This window comes from Lepidochelys kempii, chromosome 2 (genome assembly GCF_965140285.1).
Source record: "Lepidochelys kempii isolate rLepKem1 chromosome 2, rLepKem1.hap1, whole genome shotgun sequence".
NCBI lineage: Eukaryota > Metazoa > Chordata > Testudines > Cheloniidae > Lepidochelys > Lepidochelys kempii.
Genome location: NC_136381.1, coordinates 47,752,596 through 47,765,016, shown reverse-complemented (window position 1 = coordinate 47,765,016; position 12,421 = coordinate 47,752,596). Strand labels below are relative to the sequence as shown.

The 12,421-nt window shown below is 38.0% G+C and overlaps 1 protein-coding gene across 6 annotated transcripts in view; it reads right to left on the bottom strand.

Moving 5' to 3' along the window:
• MMP16 (matrix metallopeptidase 16) overlaps positions 1 to 12,421 on the bottom strand; it is a 251,058-nt gene that overhangs the window by 76,129 nt on the left and 162,508 nt on the right. For all 6 annotated transcript variants that reach the window (XM_073330638.2, XM_073330639.2, XM_073330641.2 and 3 more), the window contains one exon: positions 1,199 to 1,360. In XM_073330638.2, coding sequence (XP_073186739.1) covers positions 1,199 to 1,360 — 162 coding nt within the window. The remainder of the gene's footprint in view (positions 1 to 1,198; positions 1,361 to 12,421) is intronic.

Below are 12,421 nucleotides of genomic sequence, written 5' to 3'. Positions count from 1 at the left end.
ATGAAAAACAACCTCTTTTTTTCGGTTAACCATATACAATAAATTTTAACAAGCCAATCACTTTGTTCCCTTTCTGGAACATCCAGAGTATAACATCACTTAATATAATATTTAGCATAGATGTATTTGGTTTCTAATCAGAGGTGCACCATTATTCTTTACGAACTCATCCGGCTTTCCTAACAGCAAAAGATCAGCAAGAAATGTGACCTTGTTAAAAGTCAGTTTAACCCAGAGAGAACACTTACCACTTAGACATTTAAATTGGAAAAGTAATGAATGCAAAACAAATTAGTGAACTTAAATGACATCGTTTGCACATGCAAATGATATCTACCAGTCACTTAGCATTAACATACAGATAGAACAGATTTTTCACTATAAGAATGTAAATGTAAATGCTCCATTAATTTAGCAAAGCAGATTCTTTAATGGTTAACTGTGTATGTCAAGCTTTTTAAAACTTATGTACTACAAAAGTTGCCTGTGGAAATGTCAGAGAGAGTCCTGTGTTACCTTAAACCTGCAATGAGTAAACTGCTTTTTTTTCTTTCCAATTATGTTTCTTTCTTTGACTGAATACAATAAAATGAGAAATTATTTACAGTGGATGTTTCTTTCATTTTAGGCCACAATAGCCAAATCTGATATATATTTTAAAGAGCAGGATTTTCCCTCTCCTCCCCACCCCAGCTATGCCATGTTGTGCAAAACCTTGGGTTGTTAATAACAAGCTTTTGAAATAAATTTGCTATATTTATTGCAATAAGAATGGGGGGTGGTGGGACCACAAAACTGCTTTACCAAGGGAACTGCACATTTTTATAACTGATATATTGAGAACCAACCAATCCTCCAGTTATATAAGCTGGTGCCACAGAGCACTTTGGAAATGAGCAGGTTATGGTTAAGGCCTGCGTTTCTTAATATTTTAATAGTTTGGGATCCCTTTATAGATATTCTTCACTAGCAGTTTAAATATTTAAGATTATCATTCCAGTGGAGTGCAGATTGAAAGGCAAACTGTGAATAGTGTGGGACTAAATAAGAGAGCTTCATCAAAATCCATGGCTTTCTCACAACAAGAAATCAAGGCCTCTGGACTACAGCTGACAGAGTGTGTCGTATATATATATAATTTGTCCTCAAATATGTTCTTAAGCAAACTATTTAATATGTGTAACAAAAAATGACATACCATATATCTTCTGAATGCCCTGTAAATCATCACTAGGTAGTTTGAAGTTGTCTGTTTCCATATACTGGTAAAATGGAGCCATGATTGCAGTAGGGTCATTGGAATGCTCCAAGCCTAGAGCATGCCCCAGTTCATGCACTGCAACTAAAAATAGATCATTTCCTATGGAAACAAAAAGAGGAAATGCTTTAGAATAATATGAACAATAAAGTAATACAAATACAGAATCCTGGACACTGAATGACATTTTAGTGGGTTCAGATTTTACAACAAAAATCAAGAGCCAACATATGAAAATGAAACATAAGGGAAACTGTAGAACCGTAGTGGACTTTTTTCTTTTAAACAAGTGAAGAATTATTATCACTGTGTGATGAAAGAGATGTGGTGATCATTTTATGGATTCAAATGACTGTATTAATCTTTGTTCAAATAGCCTTGTAAAGAGTACACAGTGCAAAAACATATTACTGTACACAAGTCTTGATAGTCATGGCTAGCTTGCATGCTATTTCAAATTCTAATTGAATCTTATAATGAGACTGAATAAAAGCATTTGCATCGGGAAGTAGGCTTGAGCTCAAAAGGAGAATATTGCTGCCATAAGTGGTAAACTTCATAAACTGTACACTACCTACTTAGGATAAGTCCTGCAGAGAATTTTAGTCTCCCAACTGCTTACAGTTGGACCCCTGCTGATGACCTGAACATGGGTGTCCATTTCTGAATCATCCTAAGTTAAATCATTAGGAAGATAAAGAAAGAGGTGGGTGTCCCATTATCTCTCTCAAACCAGGATGCTACCTCTATGTATATATTTTACAGTGGGGTATTAATAGATTCCTCACTGTGTGATCTGTTTACAGAAGTAAGTGGTTATATAATAATTAGAGCTTTTTATTTTAGGTAGGTCTCAATAATACAATTATATGCAGTATTTTCACTTAGTAAAAAGAAAAGATTAAAATCAGTTAATTGATTTGTTGCATATCACCCCTTGATTAACTCAGACAGTGTTATTTACTAGAAAACAAACAGGGCAAGCTCACGTTTTGTTTGTGCATTTTTGAAAATCCACAAAAGAAATTAGAGATGTGTGAACTGATTTCACTTCTTAAAGTTTTTCCCTCTGCATAGCAACGTTCCATTTTTATTGCAAAGAGCTGGGAATAATTAGAAATGCCGATCTCTGCCAGTATTGCAGCCTTGCTGAAAACTACAAATATGGGCCCTAATTCTGCAATTCCACCACAAAGTACATTGCAGTATCAGGACTATACATTGCTTATTGTTTAATCATCTCCCCCCCCCCCCTCCAATCCCCCATCCACTCAAAAAATTACTCTGTGTTTCTTCATGAGCTTTCTTTTTAAAATAGAGACTTAAGCCCTAATTCTGCAAACTTCATGCAAATAGACCCATTGAAATCAATGAGACTACTTGTGTAAAGTAGTAGTGTAAAGTGTCCCTAGTATCTGGCTTCTTGTAGCAACACCACCACCAAGAGAGCCAGAGTAAATGTGAGATGTAAGAGCCATATTGTCCCTAGACAAGCTAGTCCCAGGTAGGGGAAAGGAAATACTCAGAGTCAGCACTTGTCACAGAGTGTAAGATCTTTGGAGCAGGTCCCTGATTCTCCATATATTTGTATAATGCCTAGATCTTCCAGATGCTACTGCAATGTAAATGATAAATAACAGAGAGACAAGGTGAGAGAGGTAATATATTTTATTGGACCAACTTTTGTTGGTGAAAGGGACAAGCTTTTGAGCAACTCAGTGTAGCTCAGAAATTTGTCTCTCTCACCAACTGAAGTTGGTTCAATAAAAAATATTACCTCACCTGCCTTCTCTCACTAATATCCTGGGACCACCCTGGCTACAACTACACTGCAAAAAATAATAATAGTACAAGTTCCTTTTAGTTTGTCTTTGCCACCTGCCCAAAACATTGCTGGGGGGTTAGTCCCCAAACTTAGTGGCTTTCCATCTAAAGAGACCTGTGATTCCACACTGCCTCCTAAATTTCCAGGTTTCAAGAGTCTGTCATACCAGCTGCTATTCTTGGAATCCTCTTTAACAGGAAAGGGTTTCACATCATGGAGGGGGAAAGAATGTTATTGCTGAACCTGTTAGCATTATCTTTCTGACTAGTCTGAAGGCAATGAGGGGTACACTGCAGCAAAGAGCAACCACACAATGGAATTGGTGAAAGGTCTTCTTCAGGGACAGGGATGGGGGAGTAAGAGTGATACCAAGGAAAATGCTCTTCTCTGTCCCCGTCCCCCCACCTTTCTTTTCTCTTCTGCCAAAGGAAAAGGAAATCAGAAAGATACTGAATCTCTACAAAGAAATCCAATCAAGATGCAATACTGGTTTTCAAAACAACATCGCAAAAACAGAAAAACAGACAGACAAACAAAAAACCCCAACCACACACATGCACACAAATTAGAATGAATAAGAAATATTTCTAAGTATCAAGTTGATAGCACTTTCAGTTTTTCAAATATTGTCTACTGCTGCCACGTAAAAAATAAACCTTATCCTGAGTACCCATGACAATATGAACACTTAACGCTAAATACCTTCATGATATATGGAGCTATTATAGAATCACAAAATCATAGAAATATACGTCTGAAAGGGCTCTCAAGAAGTCATCTAGTCCAGCCCCCTGAGCTGTGGAAGGACCAAGTAAACCCAGACCATCCCCGACGGGTTTATTCAAGTTGTTTTTATAAACTTTCAAAGATGGGGCTCCCACAACCTCCTCGGGAAACCTATTCCAGAGCTTAACTACCATTGTAGTAAGAAAGCTTTTCTTAAATCTCCTTTGCTGCAGATTGAGTCGATAGGACAAGAAGCAATGGACTCAATCTGCAGCAAAGGAGATTTAAGAAAAGCTTTCTTACTACAATGGTAGTTAAGCTCTGGAATAGGTTTCCCGAGGAGGTTGTGGGAGCCCCATCTTTGAAAGTTTATAAAAACAACTTGAATAAACCCGTCGGGGATGGTCTAGGTTTACTTGGTCCTTCCACAGCTCAGGGGGCTGGACTAGATGACTTCTTGAGAGCCCTTTCAGATGTATATTTCTATGATTTTGTGATTCTATAATAGCTCCATATATCATGAAGGTATTTACTCTGGCTCTCTTGCTCTGGGGAACAACTGATCACCATCCTCTTTATAAAAACACTTAATCTTCAGGGTTTTTTTTTCCTGAGACTAAACATGCCAGTTTTTTTAACCTTTCCTCAAAGGTCAGGTTTTCTAAAACCGTTGATCATTTTTGTTGCTTTCCGTTGGACTCCCTTCACTTTGTCCACATCTTTCCCAAAGTGTGGCACTCAGATTTGGACACAGTACTTGAGCTGAGGCCTCATAAGTGCCAAGTAGTGTGGGACAATTACCTCCTGAATCTTGTTAATCTACCGAGTTACAATAATAATAACTATAATAATATAGTAATATATAGTATAATAATATAGTAATAATATAATAATAACTAGCCAGTTATTTCCCCCTTCTAGTTGTACAGGTGATTTTTCCTTCCTACATGAAGTACTTTGCACTTCTCTTTACTGATTCTGTTGAATTCAAACCAATTCTCCAATTTGTCAAGGCCAGGCTAATCCTGTCCTTCAAAGTGCTTACAAACCCTCCCAGCTTGGTGTTATCTGCATAGTTCCCACTCCATTATCCAAGTCATTAATGAAAATATTGAATAGTTCTGGACTCAGGATGATCCCTGCAAGACCTCACTGGATATGCCCTCCCAGTTTGACAGCAAACCATTGATAATTACACTTTGAGTATGGTCTTTCAACCAGTTCTGCACTCACCTTATAGTAATTTCATCTAGACCCCATTCACCTAGTTAGCTTATGAGAATGTCATGTAGGACTGTGTCAAAAGCCTTATTAAAATCAAGATATATCACAGCTATAGCTTCCCCGGTACCCAGCAGGTTAGGCAAAGAAGGGAATTAGGTTGGTTTGGCATGATTTGTTCTTGACAAGTCCATGCAGGCTGTTGCTTATAACTAAGGATACGATTTAGTCATGCAGGTCACGGCAGTCACAGATACTGTGACTTTAACAGACTTCTGGGATTTCTTTGGCTTCAGCTGCCAGTGACTGAAGCCAGGACTGGAGCCGGGGCTGTGCACTGTCATCCTTCCCCCACCCCCACAGCTGCCACCAGGGCTGTAGATGGGACTGTGTGCCCCTGTCCCGTGGCTGCAGTTGTGGCTGGAGCCTGAGCTGTGCACCCTTTCCACACAGCTTCAGCTGTGGCTGGACCTGGGGCTGTACCCCGCTCCCCCCATGGCTGGAACTGGGGCTGTGCCCCCCACAAAGGCATTGGGGTTCGAGCTGTCAGTCCCCACCCATGGGGCTCCAGATGACATTCCCCACCCCCACCCACCCTCGCCACCAATTATTTTTAGTAAAATCACAGACAGGTCATGAGCTCCCGTGAATTTTTGTTTATTGCCGTGCCCTCTTCATGACTTTTACAAAAAATAACAGTGACAAAATCTTAACCTTACTTATAAACCTATTAGCTTCTTGGTGCTGACAAGCTGATTGTTTAATAATTTGTTCCATTATCTTTTCAGGTATTGAAATTAGGCTGACTTGTCTATAATTTCCCATGTCCTCCCTGTTCCCCTTTTTGAATATCGATACTATGTTTACCCTTCTCCAGTCCTCAGGGACCTCACCCATCCTCAGAAGTTCGCAAAGATAACTGCTAGTGTTTTTGAGATTGTGTCCGCTAGTTCCTTAAGTACTCTAGGATGAATTTTATCAAGCTCTGCTGACTTGAATACATCAAACTTATCTAAACAGTATTTAACCTGCTTCCCTCCCCCCCCGCCTATTTTGGCTTGCATTCCTTCACCCTGGTTGTTAATAATAATTGTGTTCAGTATGTGGTCACCATTAAACTTTTTAGTTACGACTGAAGCAAAATAGGCATTAAATAACTCAGCTTTCTTGCTGTCATCAGTTATTAGCTCTCCTTCCTTGCTAACGAGAGGACCAATACTTTTCCTTTGTCTTTCTCTTACTCCTAATGTATTTAAGGAACTACTTCTTGCCCGTTACATCCCTATACCTTTTATGTAACTCATTTTGTGCCTTAGCTTTTCTGATTTTTTTCCTACGTGATTATGTCATTCTTTTGTACTCCTCCTTAGCAATTTGTCCAAGTTTCCACTTTTTGTAGGATTCCTTTTGATTTTCTGATCATTAAAGAGCTCCCAATGGATACATATTGGCCTTTTACTATTATTTCGGTCTTTCCTTCACATCAGGATAGTTTATATTTGTGTCTTTAATATTGTCTCCTGGAGAAACTGCCAGCTCTCCTGAATTAAATTTCCCTTAGATTTTCTTTCCATGGGATCTTACCTACCAGTGCTCTGAGTTTGTGAAAGTCTGCTTTTTGGAAATACATTGTCCTTATTCTACTGCCCTCCCTCCGTCCTTTCCTTAGAATCATGAAATTTGTCATTTCATGATTGCTTTCACCAATGTGCCTTCCTCCTTCATATTTGCTAGCAATTCCTCCCTTTTAGTCAGAATAAAGTCTTAAATGGATGTCCCCTTTAGTTACTTCCTCCACTTTCTGGAACAAAAAGTTGTCCCCAATGCATTTCAAGAAATTATCAGAAATGTTGCATTTTGCCATAAAACTTTATCAACAGATTTCCTAAAGTAGTTTAAAACTGAATTTTAGCCAGGTCAAGATTCATTGTTTTTACCCTAGTGCAAACAGGACTTAAGTGGAGATCATAGGACTTTCATTAGTGCCTTCGTTATCGGCCTCTTTTTCCTCTATATAATCATTTTTTTCTAATCTGTATCAACAGTTTTTACTTTCATATTCATCCTTTTGCGAGCAGACAGTCACTTCCAGAGTCACATAGTCACTGTGACTAGCTGACTAGCTGATGAGAGTGCAAAAGGATAACAGAAGCTCTGCTCTTTCCTCTTCTCCAGGCCAAGTATCACTTTCCAAATGTTTCTAGCCTCAGCCAATCTCAGAAGAGTGTCCCAAATCACTTAACTCCTGACATGCATCAATTGGAAGCAAGTACTTCAGTCCACTTGCTGATTGTCCACTTGATGTTCACTGCTCAACTATTGTATAAGTATTTGCTGGAGGTTGGAGAAAGACTGCATAGCACATGTTCTCCCCTCCAAAGCAATAATATTATTCATCAGCATTGCAGGGACTGGAAATATTCCTGCTCTGAGTAAGAAAGCCCCCCAGATTAACAGTACTGACACTTTTCCTTCCAATGCACTTTTCTCTGAGACCCATCGTGCTCTCACTGCAACTGACTGGAATTTTGCCATTGACTTCACTGTGAACCACTACAGGACCTTGAGAAGAAACGGTACATAGGCCTCTAAGTTTTCCTATAACTAGTGATAATGTAATTAAATTGTACATGCAATTTCATAACAGTACACACACAGTTACATGTTAAGTGAGTGGTTGAGACAAAATGTTTATTTTTACATGGATATTCTTGTATGAAATTATATAACATTTTAGGCTTTAAATCTGCTTTACTTTACAATTACTGACCAAACTCCAGATTAAAAAAACAAAATGAAAAGCTATTCATAATATTACCTCAGTTGCCAACACCATGTGGGATTTGGGCCTAACTTTTTTGTTTGTTCCAATAGCCATTATTTTTGCAAGCCACGTGATAAAACAAGCTTGTGAATGTGCGAGCAGCAGATTATTAACCAACCTGATCTCCAGAGACTAGCTGAGGAAGGCAGTGAGCTTGCTGGTGTAACAGTCCCTGAATTCATCACCTGGACTTCTTTTTGGAGTAACAGTAAACCTCTCTTCATGCCCTCAACTTTCCCCAGTTTTCCTGAGCTATCCTGGCAGGATGGCTTGGTCTAGTGTAAAAAGCTACCATTAGCCCTGCTCTTCTCTTTGGTAGATGAAAGTCACCCCTATAGAGATGAGCTCAAGGACTATACATCACTTAAATCCCACCTAAACTCTATTTTAAATACTTAAGTGGTTCATAGGTCTTGCATTGATCCTCTGCATGGTGCGGGAGGGTGGGAATTTTACACTTTTGGGAGTTAGTGCAAATTTTTTATTTTAAAACCCAAAGGAAGTTGAAAACTAAAAAAAATAGTACCAGAAAAAGCAGCTTATCTGGTAAGAGATCACTAATCTAAAGGAAGCCCTATTTTTAAGTGAAATGCCTTATTTTTCATATGCCTACATTGATAATTTCAGATTAAATCCACACTGTGCTGAAAAGTAAATCTGTACAGAACAGACTTCTACTGCATTTCCTGTATTTACCAAACAACACCCCAAGTAATGTGTTACTACACTGAAGAAGAAGTTTAAAACTCAGAGCACTGTGAACCCAGGTTGGCAACTTTTTCAGCAAATATTATGTGTGCTGACCAGAAACTTATATTTTGATATATTTACTGCTTTAATTTTCATTGTTCACTTCATTCTCACTATGGAATGATCAGATTACAGTTGCCGAACTCCAGCTGGTTTAGCGTCTGAAAAGCTCACAATAGGATTCTTGCTTTTACATAGCAACCAGAAAAAAATGTTATAAATCTACAGTATTAATATTTCTGGTTATTTCATCAGACAATAATATCACAGATGTTCTCTCTCTTTATTAGATTAACTTTTGGACTCTTTTCAACATTCAGAAATTAAACATGTGTCTGTCTGTCTGTCTATCTATCTATCCACACACACACACAGAGTGGACCTACATATAAAACAAGAGTGGCACAAGCAGAAGCAGCAGGTTCACATGGCTGTGATGTAGCCATAATGGGGCTTGAAAAGGACTCCCATCTTGAATGATCCCTTGCAAGTCTTCTTTCTTCCACAAGGGTCAGTATGGGAAGATTTAGGCTTTGTAAATCCCTAAACATTGCATCTTCCAACCTCATTTGTGGCTGACTTCATGCTCTGCTCCCTTCAATCTCAGTTCAAAACTGTTTCAATTGCTTATTTAACTATTTTGGTAAAACATAGGTAGACAAACACCTATCATGAAGGTTTCACAAGTGTTTTCAATCTAAGATACTGTTTTCAATGATTTGTAACTCAAATTTTTGCCACTCTCAGTGAAATCTGGCAGCCTCAATATTAGTCTTGGAGCAAATTTTTGTGGAAAGTGAGAGTCAAAATGTTTCAGCCATTGGGAAAAAAATACAAGAGTGAACTGACTCCCGCCCCACACTTTTCCCATCATGTATATATTAAAAAAATAACTATTGTTTTAAAAACAGGCCAACACATCACTAGTAGATACCAGAAATTTGGCAGAGACATTATTTCCTATGTTGCAGATGTGCCTTTCAGTGATGATTGTTTTTGATTTGTTACAGCGATATGAGTTTAGGAAAAAAACATGTTTTACACATATGCACTAGATATTTTAAAGTGATTTCTTAACTGTCTGCCAATGTTCTGTTGGTTCTGCACATGACTGCATCTATTAGAAAAGCTCATTAGTATGATTGGTAAAGCTTCATATGAAAAGATGTAGACATTTGCAAGGAGTTCACCTTCTCCCAGGTGCATGTGTACTTGGCTCTTCTGAGTGGAAGGTTAGTGTCCTAACGTGTGGACCATCCTTCCACTCTTTCCTGCCACCACGTTACTTACATTTATTACACAGTGCAGAGCATTCCAGTGCTGCCTAGTAAATAGCTCAAGCACGGTGGTATTTGTTTCTTCATTTTTTATTTTCCCAAAGCACTGATGCAAAGGTCTTCTCCTGTTGTCTCTCTACAATCACAGTCATTGCACACTCAGAGTCTAAGGACTTGTAAGATTGGTCCCTAAACCAACATCAACCTGCCCAGAAACTGAGAGGTGAAGCAGAGCTGACGCCATGAGGGAGTGAAAGCAGAGGTGAAGCAGTGGCTGTGTGCCCCCTGCATTTATGGAGCTCTGGAAGCGTTGCACTTGCCTTAGTCTCAATGTGTCGAGGAACCCTCATTGGGGTGGCAAACCTTCAAACTGCTCCTAGTACCAGCTCTGGCTTATGTATACTACATAAGCCACCTGCCACACATATATAGCCCAATCATCTGGAGTCAAATTGCTTACTATATAGATCATCACAAACAAAGGTCATTACTGTTTAACTCATGCTATTTTTGTTTGTATATTGTGCTTGTAAGAAACGTAGATCCACAGTCACTGTAAACTTCCAAGATTAGCAGGTGCACTATGCAGAAGATCACTAGTTCAACAAAGCATTATATTTTATATGTTTTCCTGTGAATCAGTTGCAACCATGCTGTAAATAGTCCAGAGGCTAACTTCCTCTGTAAGTACTGAACTTTTAAAGTCCCATTTATATTCTGCTAGTAATAAAATCTTTTCAAAGAATAGTTTTTAAAGGTACTTCTTTTATTCCAATACAGCATAGCAATGGATATCTTTAGAAACTGCAGATTTAAAGTAGAACTGGTTGAATTTTTTCATCAGAAGTCTGCATATTTATGAGGGAGAACCAAGAAAAAACAAAGGAGATTTTCATGAATTCCCACCTTTCAACAAAATTACTTTAAAGTGCATGCCTTTAAAAAAGACTTGGAAACACACTGGTCTCCCATATAAAATTACAAATGACTAAGTAACTAAATAAAGTTACCTCTCCTCTTGCAGTAGTCTCAGTGCAACAAGTATTTCAAATACTGTAGCAATCGTATCTAATTATACTCTCCCCCATCTTCTCTCTTCTTTGCTGTTGGTTTTAGTTGTTGCCGTGAGAATGCTAAGCCAAATAAGTGAGTTTTACACTTCATTCTGAAGGCCCTGAGAATGAATTTATGCTGGGATTGAAGATATGGACATACATATGAAAAGAGCATGCACCACTCAATTCTCTGCTGTCCTGCACTGTTCTGTTTTTGAATATCACTCATGGGAATGAAATGGACAAATTTCCAGTTCCATCAATACAAGGCTACGGGAGCATGCAAGAAACTTTAAGAGTTCCTGTGCCCCTGCTAAAACCAAGCTTTTGACTTCAAAGCCAACAAATCTAGTCTTGTTTTTAGGTCACCCAACTCAAGTACTGGGATGTTAAGATTCTGGCAGTCCTTGTTTTAAAGGGATGACTTTTTTCATTTAATATCCAATGAATCCTACTATATGGAGAAATATATGTAATTTTTGGCAGAAAGGTCAAACTTCTGCTGTCAACCTTCACAGTGGGTGAAATTCACCCCTACACAGAGGACCAGTATAAGGCAAAGGGATCACCAAAGTCTCCAAAACTAAGCGGAATTCAACCCAACTCAAGTACTGGGATGTTAAGATTCGGCAGTCCTTGTTTTAAAGGGATGACTTTTTTCATTTAATATCCAATGAATCCTACTATATGGAGAAATATATGTAATTTTTGGCAGAAAGGTCAAACTTCTGCTGTCAACCTTCACAGTGGGTGAAATTCACCCCTACACAGAGGACCAGTATAAGGCAAAGGGATCACCAAAGTCTCCAAAACTAAGCGGAATTCAATATGCACACAAGTCTTGTGCTGGTCCTATGCACTGAACTGAATTTCATCCACTGTTCCTTATGTTAGTCTTCAATTCAAACAACACCCAAATCATCAGACATGGGTTTCTCAAACCTACTCTATGTAATGAAATCTGACTGCCAATTGCATATTAGCTAGATTTTTTTAAAGTTAAAATAATATGCTCTAATAAATATTATGGCATTTAATATGATCAGTCCTTTTCCTCCATCAGTTCTATATTTCTTTAATTTCCTATTCAATTCATATTAAAAAAGTGTCATGATGGAATTATCTGTATTTTTCTTTGCCCTTGGCCAAAAGATAGGAAAACCTGGAATTTAGCTTCATAACAGGCAAAGTGTTTAGAAAAAAAACATTAAAAAACACTCTAGTCTGAAAAATAGATACATTTTCTAAGTCTTTTGACTTCAAATAAAATGGTACAAATATCTATAATATTCTAAAATCTAGGAAAATAGATTGGATGACAAACCTATTACTTTTGTTTTCACTGTTTTATAATTTATTAATGTATTGAATGGTGTGAGCTGGTTAAATGTACATCCTAAATTTGCTCCTACCAAAGACATGTGAGCTCATGAAACGAAGGTTTTTTTTAAACAAATGCTGTAATACATAAATTATTCTATTAAA